This window comes from Fukomys damarensis, unplaced genomic scaffold, assembly GCF_012274545.1.
Source record: "Fukomys damarensis isolate Sample0158 unplaced genomic scaffold, DMR_v1.0_HiC HiC_scaffold_16, whole genome shotgun sequence".
Classification (NCBI taxonomy): domain Eukaryota; kingdom Metazoa; phylum Chordata; class Mammalia; order Rodentia; family Bathyergidae; genus Fukomys; species Fukomys damarensis.
The window spans coordinates 107,004,154-107,031,990 of NW_022900928.1; the positions used below are offsets into that span (position 1 = coordinate 107,004,154).

General features: G+C 38.9%; 1 protein-coding gene across 1 annotated transcript in view; it reads left to right on the forward strand.

The window, feature by feature from the left end:
* The window catches only part of Adam23 (ADAM metallopeptidase domain 23), a 165,580-nt gene that overhangs the window by 30,602 nt on the left and 107,141 nt on the right, over positions 1–27,837 (forward strand). The window contains exon 4 of the mRNA XM_010616208.3: positions 6,024–6,100. Within this exon, the coding sequence (XP_010614510.1) occupies positions 6,024–6,100 (77 nt within the window). The remainder of the gene's footprint in view (positions 1–6,023; positions 6,101–27,837) is intronic.

Genomic DNA, 27,837 nt, shown 5'->3' on the forward strand with positions numbered 1-27,837 from the left:
TGCTAACTTTGAATAGGGATGAGAACCTGCAGTTAAAAACGGTCTACTGATATTTCCCTTTGGGCTTAAAACTCCTAAGGTATATTTACTTTTTTTGATTTTTCCATTATGCAGATCTACAAGCTGCATTTTAAAAATGTTTCCTAGTCATCTACAGAAGTCAGTACAATTTAATGTGACTCAACTTTCCTCAAATTTATGTGACTTTTAACTGAAAGTTTATGAGTACTTAATTATTTGGGTTGCTGGAGACTGTGTCTCCTGCTTTTTTATATGAAAAGAAGAACATAGTGAGCAGCCAAGTTGCCAGAGTCTTCCCCCAGGGAAGTGTCCTGCAAGCGACATCATTGTTGTGGTCCATTACAACAGTGAGGTGGGTACCACCTAGGCTCTGACTAGTTGACTTTCCTTCCCTCCATCTTGTGAGTTAGTGATGTCCAGATCTGTCTTCTCTAAAACATAATAAAATATCTTCAGTCTCAAAAGGTGATGAAGATTTCCCTCTCTCCATTCTTAACAGTCTTTTATTGGCTTCTAGACCATCAGATTCCCCTGATTTTCCTCCTTTTTTGGCTGCTGTTCAGTCTCCTTCACTGTTTTATTCTTTAAAGCAAGTGGTGATGTTCTGGGAACCTTTTCCACAATATTTGAAGAATATGAAAGAGAAACTGGAGGGCCTACAAAGCCATAAGAGCAATAAGAACAAAAAACCAAGAGCCATATGTAATCAGAAAAAGGAAGAGAAAATACTTCCGGAAAAGATTGCTGTACACACACACACACACACACACGCATGCACGCACGCGCGCACCCTCGCGTGCACATTTTACAATACATATAATCAATATTTTATGAACTATTGAATTAATACTGTTATCATAAAGGTGAGGGATATAAAGGCAAGGAAAATATTACCTGCAGTTTCTTTAAGAATCAACTTTTTAGCTTTTTCATGATTCCTTTGACCAGAGAAGGCAGTTTTGTTAATCCTGGCATGGCCACATTTTGTTCTCTCTAGCATTGTCTTTCCTAGAAGCCCAGATTTGCAGTCCTCCTCCTTAGAAAGCCGAGTTGAATCATGCGCTGGTGTTTGCTGGGGCCTGCTTGGTACCTTCAGGCAGTCATCACCGTTTGTAAAGCAGTTTTTTTATTGCATTGATAGATCACTCTGCACGTTTCCTTCATTACTTGAATGAGTCTTCCCTTGAAACAAGTGGAAAATATTCAAGAACTGGCAAAACTACTTGCACATTTTCTTCTGCTTCCCAAACCATGTATGGTGTAGACAACATATAGAGTAAAGGGCTATGGTGACTTGATAGTAAGATACCCATTTCTCCAAGGATGTACTAAATTAGATTCACTGTAATACTATTGTCTGGATTCTGGGGAAGTGTAGACTTTCCATTTCCCATTTTGAGTTCCAGTTACAGGAACACTCTAGAGAACTTACAAATCCTTGATAAATAAGAACACCATACTATGTGAATCATAGTTGCATGAAAACATGCAAATGCTCAAATACCTGCTTTTTATTTTTTTCTGAGTAGATGGTTATCTTCTTTTACTTTTATGCCCATATTAAGTATTATATATTATAAAATCTCAAGAAAACATGAATGTGTCTGTTCTGCTTATGCAGTGTACCTTACACAAAGCTGAGCACAGGCAGCTGCTTGATGTCACAGAACTGCTCAATGAAATGCAAGGCAAGGCATGGCTAAGGAAGTTGTCTTTTACTGTTATTTACTGTGGTATCATTAGGTGTCATATACGAGGAAGAGAGAACAGGAAAACAAAAGCACACTGTTGAGATGTGTGACTTGTTCTTCAGTGAAGGTTTGTGTATATAATTGAGTTTAATTGTTTTTGTTTATAGAGCTCCTGTGATTTCTCTGGGCCAGATTCAGAGTCAAAAGAAAAATACTGAAGTGTTAAGGCAACAGCTGTTCCCAGTTCTTCAGGGCAGTAATCCCGAGCTCAGGGATGTGCTCATTCTTGTGAAATCATGTGTTTTGGCTATAGAATTTTTCATTCCTCTGTAGTGTCAAGTGAACATCTTTATAAAAACAAGGCTTTTTAACAGATACGAAGGAGGAAATAACTATGACCTCATGTGTGGTTCATGAACTCTTCTCTGAAGTATTCAGATAATCTGATTTTGTGCTGCTGAACACATTTTTAAACTTTACTGTGTAGCTTCTTCATTATAAAGAGCATCACTGTAGTGGGCTTTTGATTTTTTCAGAGTGCCCATCAGTTTGTCAGCTGTAAATCACATTAGATTATCCCAACGAGATGTGGTTGTTCTGTATAAAACTTCTTGCTGGGCCAGGATTTAGCTCAGTGGTACTGCTGCCTGCCTCGCAAGTGCAAGGTCCAGTGTTCCACCCCAGGTACCAAATCAATGAAACAAGCAAACAAACAAAAACCTTCTTGCTTTTCCCATCCACCCTTCTAACTTCCTACCATTAGGAAGAAGCAGGATGACAGTATTAAAGAAAAATTATATCTGACAATGTAATTTATAAAACAGTAATGATGAGGACTCATTTCTTTGATTTTAAAACATGCTTAAAATTGATGCTTATTGAAACTATATTATTTTGCTAAAGAAGAAGTAATAAATTGAAATGGAATAACATAGAGCCCAGAAGTTAAAAGGTATTTTAGTTGGATGAAGGATGGGGCACAAATAGTAGAATGATAGGGACAAGTAGTATTTTTCAAGTACAGTATGTATTTTGGTATAGAGAAGAATATGTACTCTGAGCAACTGCAGTATTATGGCAACAGAAAAGATAGTGCATGAAAAATAATGTGCAGTGTTATGCTGAAAATACTTGAAATGGGCACAACCACAGTACATTAGATGAATATACAGGTTTTATGCTGCATGGGCAAAGAAGATGAATGTGGTGAGAAAGTCTTAAACTATTTTATTGAAAAATGTGCTGTCTTTTAGAATGAAAATTAAAGTACTAAAATGTTTTTGCTGAGAAATATAATGAAATCTGGTTTTCTCTCTAATGGAGAAATAGATGCAGTTGTTGGAGTTGTACTAGAAAATCATCTATGCATTGCTTAGATGAGGCCAAGGGTGGAGATGAGGCTGCTTCAAGGATGTAGCTATTATAAATTGTGCTGCTATAAATATCAGTATTCATGTATCATTGTAGTATGATGTCTGAAGCTCTTTGGGGTAGATACATGGGAGGGGGATAGCTGGATCATATGGAATTTCTAATTTTAGTTCTTTGGCAGATCTTCATACTGCTTTCTATAAAGTCAGCCATTGTTATGCCTAAGGTGGAACTTGGTATGTGCAGTGAGTGAATGACAGTGCAAAGAGAAAACCTGGTGTTATGTGTTGCTCTTTCATTAAGTCCTATTAAACAGAGGCCTGTCATGTTGACTTGTAACTTTTTTTTAAATTGAAGTAGCAATCTTGAGTTAAATTTATTTACAAAAACCCAAAGACATACTTCATGAAACTGGTACAAACTATTTTTTCCTGCCATTGGCTTTTGCTCCGAAGATCACAGCTGAGAAATACTGTATAAAATAAAAATAGGATTGCATTCAGAAAAGTACTCTGCTGTTCTAATTTCCAGTTGGTATTACAGAAATATTTATAGTGGAAAAAAGTTTACTTTAAAACTTTAGTTAATTTGCAAGTCAGCCTCAAGTACCCTGAAATGCAGAATTCTCTGAGGGTTAAAACACAAATGCACTGCAATAGGTGAGGTGGGGGTCTCCCTCACCCCTGCCCGTACCCCCCAAATCTGCATCTCTGTCAGCGCTTGACAATTATTTATTATTTAAAAACAAAACAAAAAACTGTTAAACACTGAGGTAATTCAACTTGCACATGATTACCAGTGCAACAGAAAAATGTAGTTCACCCTGATTGATCTCACCCAAATGTTGTCTGATTCCTTACCATCCGCCACAAGTTAGTTTTACCAAAAATCTGTTCTCTTCCCTAAATCCAATGATTAATAAATATCAATGCATTTAAAAATAATTAAACAAAATATATCTAATTTAATCTTACGGACATTATTTACCAATATGCTCTGTAAAGTTTGCTAAGTTAGCTTTTCTACTCAGGGCAAATAACAACCCCGGTCTTTCCCATGTTACACTGGCGTACTGTGGACTTGTAACTTATTTTAACAATTATCAAATAGTACAAGTCCCAACTATTCTACAGAAGGATGGTACTGGGGTTACCACCAGACTACCTTATTTTCTACAACGCGTTGTTGATGTTTATACTTGTTTCATTGCTTATTTGCTGTAATATGAGCCTTGTACTGGGTCAAGGAGGTATATTTTTCAGCTCCTTTAAGCAAGGTTTCCCCAGTGAACTCTTGTCTATCTTGTTATATTCTTAGAAGTAAATATACTTAAGGACCTATCTTATTCTTAGGAGGTAAATTTTACATACATTTTATTGAAAAAGCCTTTTGGATCCAGAGTTAAAAATCACCGCTTATCTAAATTATTCATTCTGTTTATCTATCTGTCTGTCTATCTATCTATCTCTTCATGCAAAAATTAATACTTTAAGACACAAAATGAATTAGCATTAACGACCACACGATATTTGTAATGGATGGTTTGAGGTTCTGTTGCCAATGAGACAGGCCATGCTTGACAAGATAGGTCTTTTTTTTACCTCATGCAATAGTCTGGATGGGGGACTCCATGACAAGCATGGTACCCCATGTTACCTCATGTTCTATATGGTTGTTTGGAGCTTGGCTTGATATCCCTTGGTGCTAAGATTTAAGGAACCTCTTATGGTTTTGTATTTAAAGTTTAATATTTATTACTCTTAATTATTTATTTATTTGTTATTTTTTTAGTGACTGATAGTTGTGCTTGACTGGAAGTAGAAGTCATTGTGTATTAGTGTTTTATAGATTTGGCATGGTAAAATAATCTTGATGATAAATATTTGGTCGTCCATCTATAACTCTTTTTAAGTCCCTTGTGATATGTTCTGTGGACTTACCTATCTGGGGAGGGATGGAAGGAAAGCTCATGTTGACATAAGGAAGAACAAATAGAGTTCCCAAAGCTCTGAGGACCGAGAGTTCATTTCCACAGTGTGTGTGAAGGAGGGCTTCATGGAAAATAATGCAATTGGGATGCTTTCAAGAAGTGAAGAGGAGGATGAAAAGGAGCGTGCAATAATAGTGGGGGAAGGTGAGGTTGGAAGGTTCTGGGAAGGGAAGGCACAGGTGCTGGGGGAGTTGCCTTAGGAGTGCAAACTGGGGGAAGGACGTTTCTGATTCAAGGGGCCTAGGATGCAGAGGTTTTATTTATCCTTGTCTTTTTTTCCTTGTAGGATGACAAAGGAAAATTGTATCTTAGATAATACTTTGACAACACTTCATTGATTTGTTAACTTACATTAAGATGCTTCTTTGAGGCTGTCCTAATCTTTAACCTTTCATAAAGGGTTTAGATGGAATTAGCTTTGTATTTGGAATTAGGGCATCCTTAGGACCAGTGTTTGTAACTGCATCTTTTAAATGGGAAACACTGTTTCCAAAGGGACAAGCTCTGAAGTCAAAAGACTGCTACCCCAATTTACTGTCACATTCTGCTGATCATTTAGAGAAAGTTCCAATTTCTGCTGAAGAGCAGAACTCTGACATGATTTTTCACTTAGGTGTGCAGAAAGAATATGTTAGCTTCATGCACAAAATAGGCTGAAATCAAGCTTTAATTAGTCCAGCTTTTGCATATTTAATCACTTTTGTAGCCCAGCAGAATATGCTCTTGATTTTTATCCCAATGGGTTCATTTTAAAGGATTAGTTGTCTTTTATTAATTCTTCTCTGTATCTTGATATTCCCAGTAAAGCCATGGCAACACACCTACTCTCTTAAAAAAACAAATTAACACATAAAAACGTTGATCTTGTTAAATATCTTCTTGATATGAATATAATCAGCTTTAGAGATGGAAAGTAAGTTAAACTTCCTCCTGTGTTTTTGCATCTCTAGGCTGTCCATCTGGCCCAGGCAAGCTTCCAGATTGAAGCGTTTGGCTCCAAATTCATTCTTGACCTCATACTGAACAAGTAAGTACAGAGTCATGATCCTCTTAAGAATCAGGTACAGTAAAACTTCACTTCTAAGATATTTGTTTAGTCAAAAATGTGTCTGTTGTTGAAGCAACTGATTATATAGAGCACTTAAAGAAAAATATAAAATCTGAATAGTGAATTCTGTCTTTATTCCTTTTCCTGAAAGAAAAGACATTTAACATGTTAAATATCTCAAATACAGCACTTACATATTATGATTTAAAATGGAATAAATATTTGAAGTACTACTAGTTAATTAAATGTTGACTTTAATTATCACTATATATAATAAGCATGATTAAAGTCTAATTAGACTTCAGTCTAGAGATTTCCTCCATTTTACCTTTTATAATTCAATTCAGATAACTTCTGTAGGAAGAACAAAGTAAGTGATAACTTCCAAGTACCTACTTTGAGTAGGTCTTTTGTTTCATAATTTGTTCTAATAGATTCTAAGAAATTTGGTGCTGGTGTAAATTTACCCAGTTGTTTCTATGCATGTATTTATGTTGATATTTAAATCTGCCTCCTAAGTAGAACCAGTTGTACAGATGCTCTCGTACAAGGTGTGAACAAGAGATGTTGCCTTAATCAAGGTTGAAGAGCCAGAAGAGATGTAGTACCAAGCCTCTCGTTAAGGGAATGAAAGTTCCTGTATGTTTTTCTTTAGTTACAGAAACTTTGGTCAGTGTTTTCAGCTTTCATCAGTATTTTGACGAGATTTGCACCTTGGCAAGAAAAAAAAATGCCACTTAATGCTCTCAGATGCCATGATGTAGGTGATCACAGTCAATGTCTGAGGAATTGCAAAAGACTATATAGAACAACTATTAAATTTCTTGTGTGACAGATTCTGTGAGATCTGCAGAAAAAAGTGCAGAGTTAGCTTTGGTGCTCCTTAGTCAAGCGTTCTTGCAGCTTTTAAGTCAGAATGAATCAGCAGAACTCAGAATTTCCTGTGTTAAAGATACTGCAGGTTTTCTTGGGTTGAGTTCTGTCTCACCATGCTGTGTCAGCGTGTGCCTGCCTAAGAGATTTGTCTTGCCAAATCTTAGGCTATGTTGAGTAGCAAGCTACTGCTAATTTTAGTTTGCTTAAGTCTTCTGTTCTTTTAATGCTTACTGCAGTGGAGATTGTCACTCCAGGATGAACACGATCAGAGCAACCAACACTCCAGTGTATTTTGAATATTAAGTATTGAGACCACAGAAGAGCCTCTGAGTCAAATAATAGACGAGCAAGAAAAGGTCATATGGGATGTCAAGGGGATTTAGTATTCTGAACAAGTACTAGATATTATTTATGACTAATATTTGACGTGCAGATGAATCAAGTTGAACAACTGTTATGGATAGTCCTTACCTTCAGGCGTTTAGAGTATAGTGGGAAAGGTTGATGTAGAAATGTGATTTTAGAAGAGTGTGACACATGTCATGCCGGAGGTTAACATGGGATGTTTCAGTAGTGCAGCTGAACACACTGGGGTCACTCCTCACAGAGGGCAAGGCCAATAACCACTACCAGGAGAGAGAAGAGTGAAGAAATTTTATGACTTACATCAAATGAGGAGAGCAGTAGGTGTAACTGCAAAGTAGTATCTTTCCAAACACAGGAGGCAAAGACATTTCATTGGGAAAATGCATGCATATTCATATTTTTTTCAGATTAATTCATTTATTTTATAAGTCCTTATGGAGTTAATTATCATATGTACAGATTAACACCCAGACTAACAGGCCAAAAGACATATAAAACACAGAAGACAGTTATACTAAATGAAGGTACACTTGTAGGTGCATTGCTCATGCTGGATTATAATAACTTTTTTCTCTCTTTTTCCTATTGTCTTCTATTCTGCACTTCATTTATATATTGGGTTTCTCATATAATAGAAACAATGTGATATTTAAACTTGTGTGTCTGATTTACTTCACTTAACATTACGGTCTCAAGGTGCTTCCATTTTCCTACAAATTACTCAAGGCTATCCTATTTTATGGCAGAGTAATACTCCACAGTATATAAATTCCACGTTTTCTTTATCCTTTGATCTGCTGATAGACATATAGGCTGCTTCCAAGATTTAGCCATTATGAATTGTATTGCTGTAATCATGGGTGCCTGCATATTCATATTGAAAAACTTGTCATCACATATAAAGTGGGCACATTCCTGAGCTTGCTTAGTTAAGATCATGCTTCTTCATCCATTCCATGTTAAAAAATGGCAGATGGGAACACTGCTGGTATGGAACATGTAGCGTCAGAATGAGCATATAATGAGCAAGTTTGTTCCAGGTCACCTAGAAGACTGACTCAGTGATTCTGGATGATTTAAACCAGTTCTTTGTAGTTGTAGTTTTCTCCAGAGGGCTTTATTTGAAATGAACGACTAAAAATGGGTGATCTGAAGGCTGCAGTTTCCATAGAGCTCTGGGGAGCAAAAGCCAGGGCTAAGAGTGAATGGAAAAGGTGACAGTGAAGATAGCAAGCATCCGCAGAGGATGTTGGGTGAGAAGAGAAGAGCTAAGCAGAAACATCAGGATCGAGCCAGAACTTTTTAGTATTGATGGAACAAGGTGATAGATTGAGTGCTAGAGCTGGTAAGCATGGGAGGTTGAAGGTACTGAAAGAGAGGAGGCGACCTGTGGAGCAGACCCGGGTCAGGACCAAAGGGAGTGAGCTGAGAGCAGGGGGTGGCGCATAGTTTGGGACAGGAGAGCCAGCCCATCCACAGTGCTGCGCCCGTCTGACAGTAGAGACAAATGCCCCAACATCACCTGCTGCAGGGTTGGGCTGGCCAGAGAAGGAGGTTTGGTGCTGGGGGAAAATGGCAACAGTTTGGCTGAACTCTGGATGGAATGGGTGAGGAATCTGAGTGCGGTCAAGTTAAAGAATTTGTTAGGATCTTTCCTGTGCTGTGTGTTAGTCTCCATGTCTTCCTTCCTGATGGTGTTTTTAAAAATGTTATTTTTTTTCTTAGTCGTAATATGGGTGTGTTGTTGCTGCAGTGTGTGAGGGAAGGAGGAGGACGGTAATGTTCATGTAGTACTGTGTTTGTGGAAGCACTGTGGAAGGATGGTGGAGGCGGAGCTCTCTGAATACTGCAGAGTAACTTGGCTGGCTGAGTATCAGGATCCAGTCTTGGGAAGAGAGAGAGTGTGGGAGAGGCCTGTGGAAGGGGAGAAGATGGCGGATCCTTGAAGGAAGAGTCACTGAGTGCGAGGGAGGCCAGGAGGTCACAGCCACATGGATCTGTTCTCCGCTGTCAGAGCAGTGTGAGCATGGGAGTCAGCCTGACTCGGCGTCAGGGGCACTGTGTTAGAGCATGAAGTGTGTTACCCAAGTAGGGTTTGAATCTCTAGTTGAAATAATTTTTCATGGCTGCAGTTAATGTAAATGTCAGATCCATGTTAGAATAAACTTAGAGTCAAGAGAATGTTTAAATTGGACATGGAAGAACAGATGAACTCTGGAAGAAAGGGAGATCTAATTTCCATCATAGGGTGATCATTGCTATACTATTTGGTGTAATTTTAAGTCTTCACAGGAGAACAAGGCAAAAGGTGTGTGTGAAGTCTGTGGTGCAGTATGTGAAGGAAAGAGAGCACAAAGGTGCCACTGTAAACTAATCCATGTGGTGGCCACAGGATTGAGTGGTGGAGACCTCCCAGACTTGGAAGGCTCACGAGTGAGGCCTGCTGTCCATGAACCCCTGAGAGCAAAGCCTTTTCTTTCTCAGCCTGTGCTTCCCCAGATGCACAGGGGCATGGGCACGCTGAGGAATCTCATGGGAGTGCGATGTGTTGGATTTGTTTGTTCATCAGATGTTGAGTGATCATCTATCTGCTTTGTGCCTGTGATGCTGGTAGGTGAGATGTTGCTGGCAATAAGATAGATGAAGACCACGCCACCTCCTTTAGTGCTTCATCCTGGGGCAGGAAGCAGACATTGAGCCAGCAGATAAAAACAAGGGCACTGAAAAAAACATAACTGGCTGTGTGATGGAGAGGACCCGTGGGTGAAGATGGCCTGGGAGTAGGTGAGCGCTGAGCCCCTCAGGGTCTGAGGGCTCCATGCAGGTGGGACAGCAAGGCAGCTGGCATTGAGGGAGACATGGAGTTGGTACGGAGGACAGAGTGTGACTGAAGTGCAGGGTAGCTGGGGGTGGTGGGAGCCTGAGGAGAGGGAAACTGCATAGGTCTGTCACCCAGGATGAGGCCATCATGGCGGGCAGTAAGCGCGGAAGTGACACAGCTGGATTTATATTTGACTTGGTCCAAGGTCCTAGTGTTGGCCTTAGGAGGTCTTTAGTTACATTCCTTTCAGGACATTCCCTTCTTAAAATTGCCTTTTCTTTTATATTTTTGTAAAATAATTATTGTCTCAAGTGTCAGAAGATTTTAAAAGGATTTCTAGCTCACCATTTTTTTGCAGTAGGGGAGGTTAAACAGTTTTAAATCTTTTAAGTTTTTATTACTAAAAACTGTTTTATTGAGGTATGATTGACATCAGATCAGTAATGCTTAAGGTGTATCAGTCTTTAGAAGTCTGGCAGGTCTAGGTGGTCTGCCTTACCTGTCTGATTAGAGTCATGTCAAAGCCTGTATTACCCATGGTTGTCTTTGCTGGTGTCTTCAGTAAATGTTTGTTGGCAATAACCATAATCAGAGCGACATAATGGTTGTAAGCACAGGTTTTGGAATCAAACAGTCCTGTTTTTGAATCTGAGGCCTACCATTCATTTTTCTATGTAATTCTAGGCAACTTTCTTGACTTCTCATTCTCTCTCTTTTTCTCCTCTTCTCATCTTCCTCCACCACCATCCCCAGTCACTACCATGCATACTACAAAATCTACCCCACTGAAGTGTCCTAGTCAATGATCTTTATTCTGTTCCCAGAGCTGTACAGTTATCACCACATAATAATTTGAGAGCATTTTCTTCACCCTCTAAAAGAAGCCCTGTACCCCATTCACTCCCCATTCCCATCTCCTCCAAGCCCCTGACAACTACTGGCCTGCTTTCTGCCCTGTGGATTTGCCTCCTATTCTGGATATTTCATATAAATGGACTTATACAGTGTGTGGCCTTTTGTGACTGGCCTCTCTTATTTAACGTTTTCAAGCTTCATCCATGTTGCAGCTAAATAATATACAATTGTATGCACATAGTTTTAACTTCTTAAGCTTTATTTTTCCTTCCTAAATTGTAGGGTTTTTAAAATAAGGGTTAATGCCATAATGTGTGGTATTTATGCATGTCTTTTAACTGGAAGACTATACTCAATGTTTTTATTTACGATTATTATTATCATAGCAAGATAGTCATTGGATTGAGTGTTGGGGAAGTCGGCATGGAAGAAGGATCATCCCTGTCATGGATCTTATGACGTTGTGGGGAGGCAAAGTCTTGCACAAACACTGCTAGTTTTCCTTTTGGTTTCAGTCACTGTATTTCTTCCTGACTTCAGTAAATGAGATGGGGGTGGTACATCATGTGATCTTTTCCCTCATGAAAGTGAACTGAAGACAAAGACTGGAGATCACTGGGCAGCTCCTTGGTTGATACGCATTCAGGAAAATGAGCACCATGAATTCAGATCTTATTCTTCCACTGAGTTGAAAAATACTTGTAATATATTTGGCAGATGCTCTTAAAAGAAATGAGACAAGATCGCAGGGCATTGACTACTTAGATACTTACATTTCCTGGCCACCTGATTGGCTCCCAGGTGACTGTCCAGATACCCAGCATGCTGTCCTTTATTATTATTATTGTTTTTTGGTACTGGGGATTGAACTCAGGACCTTGTGCTTATGAGGCAGACCATGGGACCACTGAGCTAAATCCCTGGCCCTTGCCCTTGCCCTTTTTATTTGAGGTGAGATACAACCCCACATTCCTCCTGACCTCTGCCTGGTGCAGAGAAGGAAGAATTCTCAGAATGTACCAAGTGTCAGACCTTCTATTTTATAAGGCATGTTCTGATAAGAACGTAACTCCTGTGAAAGAATGTGAGCTTTTAGCAGCTTCTCTTGTCTAAGCTTTTCCTGTTGTCTTCAACAGTATTCAGAAGAGCTCTACTGGGGTGAAATCAGTGCACATTTTGGTGGCTGTAACCTAAACCTAGGGGTTTTGGAGAGTAAGGATTTTGATTTGTCCGGAACAGTGGGAGCTGAGCAAAACAACTTGTTCTGAATGAGGTGGGGGAAAAGCTAAAAGCTGTCTTGGGCCAGCAGCATCTCTGGAAAGGGAAAATCTATGTAGCCTCCCAGTTCAGAGAAGTATGAGGACCTTGGCTGTGATAGTCTCCCACTCAGAGACCACTGCATTGACTCGAGGTGGTGTTGTTTCCCCCAGAGACACTATTTGAGGCACATGGTAAAGGTGTGCGGGACAGTGACTCATAGTGGAGATGAGTAAGGGTTCATTGGTGCAGGGATCTCAGTGTTTCCCCATGGACAGGGATGGGCTAAACGGTAGTCAAGAATAAAGGAAGGATGCAAAGGTTGAGGTAATGCATCTAGTAAAGGTGTTTCCATATTTAGAAAAAAAATCTTTTTCCAAATTTCTGGGAATCAGAAGTGTTTGATTTGAGTCAGATATCCAGAAAGTACCGATTTACATATCTATGCATGGAAATTTGCTCTTTAAAAGTAGTTCCTGCAGTGCTTTTGTAAGAAGAAAACAGCCATACTGACGTAGTTTCAATTAGGTTAAATAAAGAACTCTATTTTCATCTTTACTGGCATGGTTAACTCATTCAGCCATTAGCCATTTATTGAGAATCTAGTTTGTGTAAGATGCTGTGCTGAGCCACGCAGGGAATTCAGAGCTGTGTGAAACAACTTTTTCTCACCAGGAACCTGCAGTAGAGAAATGAAATTAAAATGTAAATGAATAGCATTGAAACATGATGGAAAGTGGCTTGGGCACTTGCTGAGGAGGGAAGTTTCTGGGCAGGTGGGATTATTGTGAGCTTTGGCTCGGACTCCTGGTAGCAGAGCCTGAGGCAATGATTCTAGGAAGCAACTGCAGGAGAATAGCAAAGTGAGGCAGGGAGGAGGCAGGGGCTAGTAAAGGGGGAGTCTCAAGCTGCTTACCTCTGTGGCAACTGGGGCTCATGACCCTGAGAACTCCTGGGCTTTGTGAGTTCTTTGGATTGTGCTATAGAGTTAATCAGCTGAGAGGCCTGGTAGTTGGTTTTTGTGCACCAGCTGCCAGTCTGTTGGTTGAAGGCTGTTTTGGGGAGCAGTGACTTCCTGCTGTGTAGGAAAAAAGCCAGAGGTCTCAGGTACTTCCAAGCCACTGCTCTCAGTGCATGGTGGATGCTGAGAGCTCTGGACAGGCCATGCACGTAGCCACTTCAGATCATGAAAGGTGTGGGATGGAGAAAGGTGCCTTCCACACAGCAACTCAGTGGAGGTTTCAGAGCAGGTCAGTGCTAAACTCGGGGCGGCGGGTGCGGATGAAGACCTTGGAGCCCCTCTCTCCAAGAAGCCTGAGCTGCCTAGCAGCAAAGACAAACCTCCTGCAGTGCTTCCTTAGATTCTAAGGTGGGGATTTCAGCTTTACTCTGCTAAACCTTTTTTTCAAGTCTGCTTTCGAGAATTGAACTTAAGAAGAAACCTGCGGAGAAGAAGGAAGCCTCTTGCCTTGTTTTCCTTCCATGAGTGAAAAGGACCAGAGCAAGGAGCTGGGGGAGGGGACAGTGTGAAGCAGCCTGACCCGTATCTGGCCCCAGCGTGTGGGTTTGTCATCTTGCTTTTCTTTTTTTTTTTTTTTTGGTACTGGGGATTGAACTCAGGACCTTGCGCTTATGAGGCAGGTGTGGTACCACTGAGCTAAATCCCTCGCCCTTCATGCTTTTCTTAGGCATGTGAGCCTGCGAACTCTTAGGCCAAGGTGGCTGGCCTAAATCATTTGGGGGCCCCATTTTCTCTCCTACTCTCTACTCCTCAGTCTACCTGCTTACCTCCCTCTCATACATCCAGGAGACAGAAGCAGGAAAGCCCTTGCCTGATAGTTGGAACCAGGACTGTCCATCTCAGCTCTGCTGCTGTGGCTCCTGACTGGCGTGCTCTCTGAGCTTTAGTCTGAGGAAAGTCAGAGTACTTAATGTGTACTTTGTTCTCCATTTTTAGGATTCTGTGTCTTTGGGATGCTGCTGTTAAAGGGCTAAATGCGTGCATGCTTGCATTCTTTCTCTCTCTCTCTCTCTCTCTCTCTCACCGGGGATGGAACTCAGGCCCTTGCACTTGCGAGGCAGGCAGTGGAACCACTGAGCGAAATCCCCAGCCCTAAATGCTTTATTTACTAATTTCAAGCCATCTGTAGCAGGAAGTCTTTCTACTGCACTAGTAATGACAGTTATCTTAGTTACTTTTCTCTTTGTTGAGACAAAATACCCAACACCCACATTTAAAGGAGGAAAGGTTTATTTAGCTCATAATTTGTAAAGGTTTCAGTCCATAGTTGGCTGGCTCCAAGGCAGTGTGGCATAGCAGAGGGGCATCACAGAGGAGAAACAGTTCATGGCAACCAGAAGGTAGTAAAGTAAACAAGGGACCTTAGTGGTGTCTTTCTGCCCCTTTTATATTCTGTCTAGGCTACTGGAATTAAGGTGCTGCCAAGCCTATCAATGGACTGGTTTAGTAATCACCCAGCCTTAGTCCTACCACCCTTAATCCTAGCATTGCACCATGAATTAGTCACACACTGTAGATCCAGCTACCTCTGAAAAAGCCCCACCTGTGACTTCTGGTACAAAATTCTGTCTTAGTTACTTTTCTTTTAGCTGAGACAAAATACCCAACATCCAAAGTTAAAGGAGGAAAAGTTTATTTGGCTCACAGTGTATAGAGATTTTAGTTCATAGTTGGCTGGCTCCAAGGCAGGACTCCAGCATGTGCTGTCTACCTGGAGCCGCTTCCACTGTGGCTGTTGGTCACATCATGGGACTGTTGATTTACTACTGAGCTCTATGCACCTAAGTGATTGAGCATCTGTTTATGTTAATTGAGAAAAAAGAATGGGACCATTATGATTTTTTTTTTGGTAGCACTGGGTCTGTAGCCCAGGAGTGCTCTACCACTGAACTATATCCCTTCTCCTTTTTATATTTTATTTTGAGACAAGTCTTCCTAAATTGCTCAGACTGGCTTTGAATTATGATCCTCCTGCCTCACTCTTAATGCCCAACTTAATTTTTAACAATATAAAGAAAACACAGAAGGCCCTGACAGAATTTAAAATAATCCTGTATGTTGAGCAGAACTGAATTGTATCTCCTTTCAAAATTCTTATTGTATTTTTAAGCCTTAAACTTCAGAACCTCACAGTGTAACTGTGTTTGGAGTAAGATCTTTGAAGAGGTAATTAAGTTAAAGTGAAATCATTATCAGAAGGGATTTGGACATAGTCATGCACGTGCACCACGGAAGACTTCATGAAATACAGCGAGAAGGTATCTCTGCAGGCACGGGAATGGCTTCAAGATGAAACCAGCTTTTGCCAGTACCTTGATCTTGAGCTTCTTGTACTGAAAGGACATAAATGTCTGAAGTTTAAGCTGCCAGTCTCTGGTACTATGTCTTGGCCCCCTCAACAAACACACACATCTACTGCAGTGAGAAGTGCTTCCCTGTTAAGGGGTAAACTGGTCCTCTGTCATAACTGATCATCCTACTGAACTATCCAAGTGCTGTTTTGAGAAATTGGGGTTCTTTTTTGGATTTAGATACTTTAGAAATGTGAGATCTATTTTGGTAGTTTTGAAAAAAGTTTCAATGATAGTAAGGAATCTTAAAAGGCAGAGATCCCCAGAGTGACTAAATATTGATTGCCCTGTGCATGTGCTACAGTGTGGATGAACACTGCATTTTATGTGTCCTAGAGTAAGTATTTTAAGCTTTCCACTGTTGGTGGGGATGAGTTGCTGTGGGATATTCTCTCCTGCAGGCATCCTTTCTTGTTTAGTTTTTAACATTTTGTTTCTGGAGTTCTAGGTAGCACTTACTTTTGTAATTTTCTCTGATCAGGGAGTACCTACTGTATTAGGTCAGACCTGGAGCGTTTCTGATTGAAAAGTTGAACCTGTACTGGGTGCTTTGGGTATTGTGAGTATTACTTGCTTTTGATAATTGCTCTTTGTGCTGGTAGATCAGATCCAGAAATTCTTGAAATATTTTAAATTAAAGACCGCCCACAATTTAATAGATTCTACTTCTACTTACTTAAGATTGTCCATCTGTTTTCAAGATAGTATGAGAATGACTTTCAGTTAAATATAACAATAACAGGAGCATTTAAATAAAAAGCACAACCAAATCACTGGTGTTTATATATTGATTTTTGGAGGGAAGTGCTGGAGATTGAACCCAGGGCATTGTGCAAGCTAGGCAAACATTGTACCAGTAAGCTATATCCCAAGACTTTACATATTGATTCTTGATTTCCATAAATGGACAGGAATAGCTAGTATAGCCCTTAGATGGGAAAGTTTAGCATCTTGTAAGAGGCTTTCTTACCTCCAATCCTTTTTGCCCTTGCCAACAATTGTTATGGATGAATGGGATGCAGGGAGATTAAACACTAGTGTGGGGAATCAGGAGGACCATTGGAGCTAGATTTAGATTTTCTAGGTTCTAGAAGATGTGAAGACTATGATTACCCAGAAAAGAGGAGCTGGTGGTGATAGCCGTTAGCACCAAAGAGAAAAAACTATGGCCACTAAGAATTTCTAACAGAATCAGAAAAGCTCTAATTGTCAATGGGTTAACATTTTATAGTTTAGTGTAGGATACAAAAGATATGTCTACAAAAACAAACCCAGATGTACTCAGCTACCTCATCTTTGACAAAGGAGCTGACCATCCTCAGTGGAGGAAAGATAGCCTCTTTAATAAATGGTGTTGGAAAAACTGGTTGTCAACCTGCCACAGATTAAAATTAGACCCTTATCTTTCGCCATGCACTAAATTAAAATCCAAATGGATTAAAGATCTAAATATTAAAACAGAAACATTAAACTTGCTGGAAGGTAAGTTAGGCAGAACTCTGGAAGACATTGGCATAGGAAAGGACTTTATGAACAAATCCTCAGTAGCATGGGAACTAGCAGATAGAATCAACAACTGGGATCTCATCTTACTAAAAAGCTTCTGTACTTCAAAAGAAACCATTAGCAGAACTAAGAGACAATCTACAATGTGGGAAAAAAGTTTTTACCAGCTGTTCCTCAGACAAAGGACTATTATCAAGAATATATAAAGAACTCAAAACAATCAGCCCCCCCAAATATAAAGACCCGATTCAAAAATGGGCATCCGAAATGAACAGACATTTCTCATACAAAGAAGTAAAAGCAGCAAGTAAATGTATGAAAAAATGTTCCACATCACTGATCATTCGAGAGATGCAGATGAAAACAACACTGAGATTCCACCTCACTCCACAAAGAATGGCTGCTATCAAGAAATCACACAATCACAAATGTTGGCAGAGTTGTGGGGAGAAAGGGACCCTTCTCCATTGTTGGTGGGAGTGCAGACTGGTGCAACCACTATGGAAATCAATATGGAGATACCTCAAAGAGCTTGGACTGGAGGTTCCATTTGACCCAGCCATCCCTCTGCTGGGTATCTTTCCAAAAGAACTAAAAGAATCATATCACAGAGAAGTATGCTCACCCATGTTTATAGCGGCACAGTTTGTAGTAGCTAAAACTTGGAAACAGCCCATCTTCCCATCAGTTGGAAACTGGATAAAGAAGATGCGGTTTTTCTATAAAATGGAATATACTCAGCCATAAAGAACGAGAAAATAGATTCATTCATAGGAAAATGGATACATATTGAAGATATACTCCTAAGTGAAATATATAAGTCACACATGTAAATACCGAATAGTTTCTCTGGTGTGAATAATCTGCAACAACGCATAAGATTCTAATAAGATTACTGACATTTAGAAATGGGAAGAGAGGAGCTAAAGGTGTAGGGAAGGGGATGGGTAGTGGGAGGAGGGGGTGAAGCGAGGGCAGGGTAAGGGGAAAAAATGAGAATCAAGACTTGTCATGTAGAGGTACAAGATCCCAACAATGAATGTAACTGTACTGTATCCCTAAAATGTACCAATAAACTCAATTAAAGCTGAAAAAAAAAACAACAAAAGATATGTCTAGTGAATAAACAGGTGATTTACTAACTGATGGAGAAAAACAAACTCTTTTCAGGTGTTTACCCAATGCAAAATGTGGGCAAATAAAACCTGAACTGGATTCATTCTTGAAAGTTCCTCTTGGCCTTTTGAAGATGAAGGAATGTATAAAAGTTCTAGCAGAGCTTAATCAGGACACAGAAGTGAAAGGCACAGAGGATCCAATGTGACTAGACATTTGAGATGTTATTTATGGAGGTTAACTGAATTTAGGACTTACTTTTCTGACAATTATATGTGAAAAGCAACATACTGGGTGTATAATTTTCATTATCTGATAGAAGTTTGTCTGTCTGCAGATACAGATGTTTTCCTGTCAGGAGGAATTTATCTCTGTAGTCCAGACATAGTGGGACACTGGAAGCATAATGGTTAATATGTTCAACCATATTATTTGTAAACTCTAAAAAAATACTTAAATGGATCTCTCAGTTTGACTCTCAAGTGATTAAAGCTTTTTCTAACCTCAATAAATATATAGACAGATTTCCATTAATGGAAGCCTTTTATGAACCATTCCAAGGGCTTTATTTCACAAATGTTTATTGAATGCCTGCTAAGTTCCAGGCACTGTCAAAGTGTCAGAGTGGTCGCCCTTCATGAAGCTCACAGAACAGTGGAGGAGGAGATGAGTTCACAAGTATTAAGTAAAAGTCTGAGAAGTACTTTGATGGGGATGCCTTTACTCTGTGTTGGAGGGGCGCCTACCTCAGTTGGCATCAGAGTTGGTCAGATAAAGGTTTGAAGATGAAGAGATGATGAAGGTTTGAAGTTAAGCAAGAGACCTGGGATGTGGAGTGAGAGATAAAAGGATACTCTGGCAGGTAAAGAAAATTACACAGCATGGTGACATGGCTGAGACCAGAACCCATGATTGTCCATTATAAAACCTTTGACATTGTCTTAGTCTGTTTGTCCTGCTGTAACCAAATAGCACAGACTGTGTAACTTATAAGTGATAGACATTTGCTTGTCACCTTTCTGGAGGCTGGGAAGTCCAAGATCAAGGTGCCAGCAAGCTTGGGGGCCTACTGAAAGATGTCTGCTTCTAAGATGGCACTTTGTTGCTTTGTCCTCACATGGCTTAATGGCAAAATGTGTCCTCACTTGGGGGAAGAGATGAGAGGTCTGCTCTCTGAAGCTTTTTTTGGTAAAGGTATTAATCTGTTCATAAGGTCAGAGCTTTCATGGCCTCCCTTGTAGTACTGTCACCTTGGGGTCCACCTTCCAACTCAAGTGCTAGAAGGACACATACATTCAGACCACAGCAGACACTGTTCAGTGATAAATCTAACTGAAGATGTATTTGAAAGCTCCAGAAAGAATTTGGAGAAGTAAACCTTAGAGAAGTAAAAAAATTTTTGTATCATTTGTCTTTTACATCTTTTTTAACCACTCCTATTCCTTGTATAAATCTAGCCGCAAACAACAATTTATTAAATTTTCCCCTTGATTTTGTATATATTCATATGGAGGCTTGAGAAGAGATGAAATGTCTCATTAAGATTCTCAACTGTCTTGTTTCCAATAAGAATTATATTATTTTTAGGATCATCTTTTGATGATTCATAGATTGGAATCTTCATTAAGAGTCATTTCCTCTACTCTTTTAAAATTAATTGTGAATTAAAATCCTGACTATGATTTGTCATGATTTGTTTATAAAAGTGTTTTCTTCAAAATGCCAGTTCTAATTCATCTTCTGTGATGACCTCCATGTGCTTTAATATTCAGACTGTGTTTAAAACAAGCAACCCATATAGGCTCAAAAATCCATTTCTACAAAAAACTTTCAAGTCCTTTAATTAAAAATAATTAAAAATGCATTTACTTTTTAAACACAGAAATACCTTTCAAATAAAAGGCCGACAAAAAAGCCCCCCCCCAAAAAAATTACCCTTAAAATTTGAAAACAAAAACAGGCTGACAAGCTCTTAACCCATTTGAGAATGCACACTGCACCAAGTGACTTCACACATGCAATAAATCAGACTAAACTATGTTACTAAAAGGATTGAACAGCGTAAGGACAGATTGAATCTTTTAAAAATCCCTAGGATTTCCTTTTTAAAACTCCCCAAGCTTTACTAAGATATAATCAACAAAAATGGTACATGTTTAAAATTTATGCTGTGATGTTTTGATATGTGTATACATTGCAAAACTTACACTCAAGTTAATAAATCTATCCGGAGCTCTGTCAACTCTCATAGGTTATCTTTTCTCTCCCCTTCCGCTCACCCCCACTCCTCTTCCTCCTCCTCCTTTTCCTTTTTCTTTATGTGGCAAGGGCTACTAAAATCTCTCCTCACATATTTCAAGTGTACTGTACAGTGTTATTAACTAATCACCATGCTCTACAATGGGTCCTCAGAAATTAGTCTTTATCCTTTGGGCAATCAAGAATTTCTTGAGGATTTAATAGTCTTTGAGATGCCTGCTCCTTATTGCAGCATTTATTCTTTAAGCACTGGCCTGGTACCGTGACCCTAAAAAGATGTTTCTCTCTTAACATTATCGAGACAATGGTAAAAACATTTCTTTACGTGATTACTAGCACTTGCCCTTCCGTGGTCCCTTGATCCTGATTTCTGTGCTGTGGTAGGTTATGGAAAAAAGAATCAGATTCTGTAGCTTTAAGGAGCCCATAATTTAGAGTGAAATCAAGGAAAGGTACACAGGAGAGTAGATGGCTGGGCTGAGTATTTTGCTGAGTAATTCAGGGATGAGTAGTGCAATATTTTTGGATGTGGTGAAGGATAATAACTCTTTTTGTGCATCTATTCTCACAGATGAGTCAGTATCTGGTAGGCAGTGTTTACTAGATATAAACAAATGATGGACTATTGATGCAGGGTAGCTGTTAGGAACTTTTTTCCTTACCCGTATTTTTACCTAATATGGCTTCAACAGTCAAAAAACTGTTGTGGGTGGTTTTGCTTGTTTGTTTCATTTTTTGTTTTGGTGGTGCTAGGGATCAGATGTAGGCAAATGCTCTGCCACTGAGCTATCCTCTAAAAGTCAGGAGTTTTACAAGTACAAAAATGGAGTACTGATATTTTAACTGCAATTAGAAGTAATATCTGTTCTTACTTCTTTGAGAGGTCTCTTAACTCTGTTCCTGTCAAATCATCAATATACTCATGACTGAATATGAGCCCTGAATGATGGCAGTGCTTTCAGAAGTAAATATTGCTACCTTTTCATCGCACTTTGATCTTCTGTGTTCTTTGTGTGCTTTTGACTTGGGGAAATATGAAATGTGAGCAACTTGCAAGAAACTGTTAAACATTCTTTATCATAAAAGAATTGGAGGGAAGGTTTCTAGCTCTGTGGATTTAAAGGCAGTAAACTGATCTTGTACCTGGTACTATGAATGAGACACTCTTCCTACATTTTCTTGCTTTGAGTGTATATCTCCCCTCAGGGTATGCCACTAGAAGTACTTTTTTTTATGATTAAAATGTTGCATGACTTTACTGGAAAATTTATCCTTGCTACATTTTAATTTATTTTTGTTGGTACATTTTTGTAGTATATAATGTTTACATTCCTTATGTGGAGTTGGTACATGTATGTAATGCATCTTTATTCCTGTTTTATCCCCTTTCCTTTGCTTCCTTCCTTCCCCTCCCTCTCCCTCCATTTTTTGATCCATTCCCCAGTTGAGAAAGAGCTAGAAAGTGAAAATTTTTTCTTTCTTCCTCTGAAGCACAGGACATAGGCTTGCTTAATGACTACTTGTGTTGATCAGATAATGATGACACTTTAGAGTTGCATACTCACATGTCATTTGTCATAGCCATTATCACGGAGCCAAGCCATATAGAAACCTAGAAGAAAATAAGTCCTTCTTATAAAGGTTACTTCTTGGTAAGTAATAGTTAAATGACATGGCTCTCAAAGTACAAAAAACTACAAATCCATAGCTGTTACTCAGCATGTGTGTAGCATAGATGTGTGGGTAGTTTGCCATGGTAATAAAGTGTTACTACACTCCTGAAAAATGGGTGTCCAAAAGTGCGTTTTAGGAAGGAAACAAAGCATGCATGTGAGTAAGATTTATCTCTGTCTCAGCAGCAGATGATACTGGGTCTGGAATCTCAGTATTTTCATTTGTATCATTTGACTAACAACTGTGAAGCAGTACTTTTATGAAACAGGATGAGAGCTTTGTTCCTGGCCTCAAGAGGGTGTGTGCCTTGGAGTTCTATCTGCTGTCTACCTGGAGGATGCTTTCCTGTCACCCCCTACCACCTCCTTGATTCCTTCCTCACCAGCTGCTTTGGAGAGGCCTTTCAATGTACCAGCCTCACACTTTTATTCTTGAGTAGGTGATAAAGCTTCTTGCTGTTGAAGAAAGCATTCCAACTTTTCTTTTGAGATTTAATTGCAGAATATTTCCTACTGTGGTATTTTTTAAAGTTTAAAGTCAAAATGTAAAAATTCCCTTTCTAAGGTTCTTGTATAAAAAGAAGCTGCTAGGTGAGCTACTTTCCCTTTTTTTGACTTAAGTGTGTAGCTTTTGAATCTCTACTTTGAAGTTGGTGGGATTATGAAGACTGCAGCATCGATGAAAAGACCTTCAATTAGGACACCTTAGTGAAAATAATTACATATAATTATGTATTTGTTTTCTGTTTCCAAGAACAACCTGTAGTTTTAATAAACTTTCTTTTTACTGTGAAATTTTGGTCTTTTATAAATCCTGAAAGGCCATGTGGACAGCTCCCTGGCTGATTCTCTAATCCCTTTTTACCTCCTTGGAGAAATCCAGGGTTCTCCAAACTTATCCCGCCTCATGCCCCTGATTTTTAGACTGTGACAGCTGCCAGCAAGTTCCTTTTCTCTGACTTCCTGTAATTTTCTCCCTTGTTCCCAGTTTTTGTACTTCAAAGACACTCTCTCATGGATACTGGATAGTAGCCTGCTTAGTCACTTATTAGCATCTTTTAAAAATTGGTTCCTGAGATTGCTATTGTCCTAAAGAACATAGCCAGAATTCTGTTCATATATGTTCACCTAGAATACAAAATAAGAATGCAGGTCATTTTCCAAGAAGAAAGGATTGGAACATCATAAAAAGCATTTTTCTAATACATGAAAAATACTACATTTCAAACATGTAAGAAGCTATTTATAGTCTCTCCCTGCCAGTGCTCAGTACTATTGAACAGTAGGAGATTTTTGTAGTCTAAAAAAGGGTATTTTTGAAGTCTTTAAGAACTTTCTACAAGGTAAAAGCTAACTCAAGTTGAATTCTGCCAGATTTTTGCTGTCTCAATGTTTTACAGGTGAACTAAACTTACTGTATTCCATTAAGGGAGCAGTTAGCAGGCACCCATTAAGAGATATAAGATGCAGTGTGATAAATATAAATAAATTACATTGAAATGTGAGAACGTATTTTAGCATTCTGGTTAGAATTGAATAAGTAACTTAAATATGCTCTAAGTATCTTCTTTAGACAAAATATTAGGCCATTGCAACACTCAAATGGGATGCTAAAAATTAATCTGTACCTGATCTGATTGTATTGGGCAAGAATAATATTGAAAATGAACTAACTTCCTTTGAGAACTGTTGGTGCATAAAAAAAGCAATATAGAAACAATCCATATGAAATACAATACTATTGAACTTATTATTTATCATATTATTCTTAACACACACACCATCCAAATCTGATTAGAAATTCCCTTTTTCATGCACACACAGCCAGGCACCTTTGTATTAGGGCCTGCTGCTTAAAGTGGTTATTTAGTTATTTTTGTTCAAAACAGATCATTTTCTGATGACTTACGTAAAATTTTTCATAAATGACTGTATGCATTTTCTCCTGTTACCTGTGGGACAGCAGAAACTTTTCCTCTTTAGGAGTTTAAAAGTTTTTTTTTTTTTTTTTTTTTTGGTACTGGGGATCAAACTTGGGACCTTGTACTTGCAAGGCAGGCGGTGGAACCACTGAGCTAGATCTGTGGCCCCTAAAAGTTTTTTTTTTTTAAAATTACAACATGCTGTTTTTTGAAACCTTAATATATAAAATCAGTATTTCTCCACTGACTTTGAAGAACAGTACAAAAGAAGGTAAACACTCCTACGTAGCATGTTTTGGCATATAATGGGTGCCCTCAAGATTTCAAATGAACTTTAGGTTCAAATATTTGCTTCGAGCATTTTCTCATTCATGGTATACTACATCATTGATCTGAGCAAGGCCCCAATTTTTTAATGTTTTCTTTCTTGTCTTAACTTATCCTTTTGTTATCTTCCCTGCCCATATCCCCCCCACCCTGACTCTCATAGTGGGTATCAAACTCAGAACCTTGTGCTTGCAAGCCAGGCATGGTGCCGCTGAGCTGAATTCCCAGCTCTCCCATATCCTAATGAGGTATCCATCTTAATGTAGTTCACACAATTGTACATATTATAGTTTTGTAGGCATGAATTTTATTTCACGTAAACAGTGTTATGCTGTAGATCTGTACTCAACATAGTATTTAAAGATCTATGTAGGGAACAGTGTATATTTTTTCTAGTATATCTAATTGTGGCAGAGTATCTCGTGGAGTACATCCCATGTGTTTTCATTCCACCAGGGAGAGAAATCTAGATTCTCTTTGGCTCTCTATAACCACAAGCCATATTATAATGTTATGCATGAGCCAATGTGCACACACAGCCCACACCTCTGTGGAGGGGCGTCTCTGTGCATGTACTTGGGCAGGAGTACTGGGTGAGGTACTGTGGAATTGGCTTCCAGAGAGGCTGCTGGTCTGCTCTTGGGCCAAGCATCATGCTCAGTAGGGTGCACAAATTTCATGTTCATTTGTGGGATGGGCCAAGTGATGTTTTTCCCCTCTAGATGTGATTATTCTCTCTATGCTGAGAAATTAATTGCTTATTTTTATTAGTTAACTGTTTCCAAAATATAAGATTAAACCTGAAAAAGTTAAGTGTCTTTTGCAGTACAGCTTACTTCCTATGGGGCTGCACTAATCTTGTTAAGCCATTGGGATCCTTAGGGGAACAGAAATCTACTTTTCATTGCACCCTGTGGTCCATCGTCATCATAGTGTCAATTCGAAAAGTTGGCATAATTAAAAACAAAAAGCATTTTCACTCCAAAGGGTTAGATTCTTATTTATTTATTTATATATTTATTTCTTTTGGTACCAGGGATTGAACTCGAGTGTGCTTTTGAGGCAGGTAGCAGAATCACTGAGCCAAATCCCCAGCCCGATTCTTATTTATTTAAAGCTAAGTGTTCCAAGAGAGCCCTCGTATCTGCAGAATAAAATACATGAATTGGAAAGGATGATGTCTTACAATAGATAAATTAAGAAGGTGTCTGTCCGAAAGTTAGATGAGAGTAGGTCTGAGGTGAGAAAAGGAAGCAGGAAGAAGCAGTATCTCGCCCATCAGTACCGACACCTGCGTCCAGCACAAGATCCAGGCTCCGTCAGTATACAGGTAATGGGTGAACTGATAGTGTGGTGTGATGGAAAGGATGCTTTAGATTTGTAGCAAAATATTTTGATTTGCATTCTGCCACTGGGGGAAATCATGCCACTTTCAGCTTAGTACTGAAGCGTGAACCAACTGTGATGAGACCTGCCTATATAATGGACACCGAACTGGTGTTTGGTTCCTTTGGCAGGGTACACTTTTAATTCCCTGACCAGTAATCAGTTTCTCTTGGAAGAATTCTGTCTTAAGTTGATTCTGTTCTTGATCTTATTGATGACTAGGATTAGGGTTTACAAGCAAAATCCTATTTCCTGTTTTGCTATTCATGGGAGTACTTGATTGAAAATATAAGGTTCTATTTAAAATGCACTCACAATTACTAGGGCTTCATGTACACAGTTGTGTATGCTGCAGCTATGTAAATTTTGACTTATTTTTTCTGTCACCTAAAACACATTAAAAACTATTTAAAAAATATTACATTGTAAAGCCTCATGTATACAGAGTTGCTGGGAATGAACTGTTCCACCTTAAATAGGTTTTCCAAATATCTAGAGTTTATGCTTTAATATGGTAAACTTTTAAAAAGGCATTTAAAAAATCCTCTGACATCTGTCAAATACTTCTGGGTTTTGCATAGAATATATCAGATGTCATTTTATTTTTTAATGCAAGGTTATTGTTTCATCTGTTTGACCAATAAGATATTAGGTTTGTGGGATTCTTATTGGAAGCAAGCAGTGAATCTGTCATTTCAGCCTGGCTCTTACTAATTTGTTAGAGCCAGAATAAGAAATAATGAAAAATTAAGATTTTTTGTAGCTCAAGATTTAGAAACCTTAAGAAAAGACTTAAAGCTTCCTTTGTCCAAATGTAAGTGATACCCTGCAATTTTGAAGGCCATGTAAGCCTTTTTGATTTGTGTGTTCACTGTATTAACAGTATCAGTAATCTAAAGTCTTGTAGACAAAGGACTTTAAATACATTTATTATTATTATTTTTTTTTTGGTATGGGGAATCGAACTCAGGAGCTTGCGCTCGCTAGGCAGGTGCGGTGCCATTGAGCTAAATCCCCAGCTCATCTTTATTTGTTCTTTATTAGTACATGCTTACAGTACATAGTGATCACATTCCTTGTGGGGAGTTGGTACATGTACATAATATATCTTCATTCTTTTCTCATTCCTTTCTACCTCCTCCCTCCATCTTTTAGTCCCTTTCCCTTTTGTTAAAGATTTTCTCCCTATTTCCTTTTATTTCTCTTTTAGTCAGAGGTGTTGGTGGTACAGTGGTTAGTGTAGCTGCCTTCCTCTTATTTCTCTTTTATTTTGCTATTAATTTATATTTTTGGTTTCTCTTATATGTGATATTTAAGCTTGTGTATATGATTTATTTCACTTAACATGGTCTCAAGGTGCTCCTAAATTCCAGGACTACAAAATGTTTAAACTTAACATGCAAGACTAATTCCCTCTTGACTTGGAGCCATCATTTGTAAACAGGTGATGACAGTAACTATATTGCTGGCATTGTTCTCTCTGTACTAGGAAGAGAGAACAATAAGAGCTAGAGTCTAGAAGTTCAGAGTCCTGGGTTCCAGGGCTCAACACATTCCAGGACATATTTTCCTACATATGACTCAAGATTCTTTTTCTTTATGGCAGAGTAGCACTCCATTGTATATAAATATCACACTTTCATTATTCATTCACCTGTTGTTGGGCATGTAGGCTGCTTCCAAGATTTAGCTGTTATAAATTGTGCTGCTGTGAGCATGGGTATGCATATATCACTGTACTATGATGTCATTAAATCTTTTGGGAAGATACTTAGAAGGAAAATAGGTGGGTCAGATAGAATTTCTATTTTTAGGCTTTTGAGGACTCTCTATACTGATTTCCATAATGGTTGTAGTAGTTTACATTCCCACCAACAATGTGGAAGTTTCTTTTTTCCCTCCATCCTTGCCAGCATTTTTTTTAATGATAGCCATTCTTGCAGAATTAAGATGGACTCTCATGTTGTTTTAACTTGCATT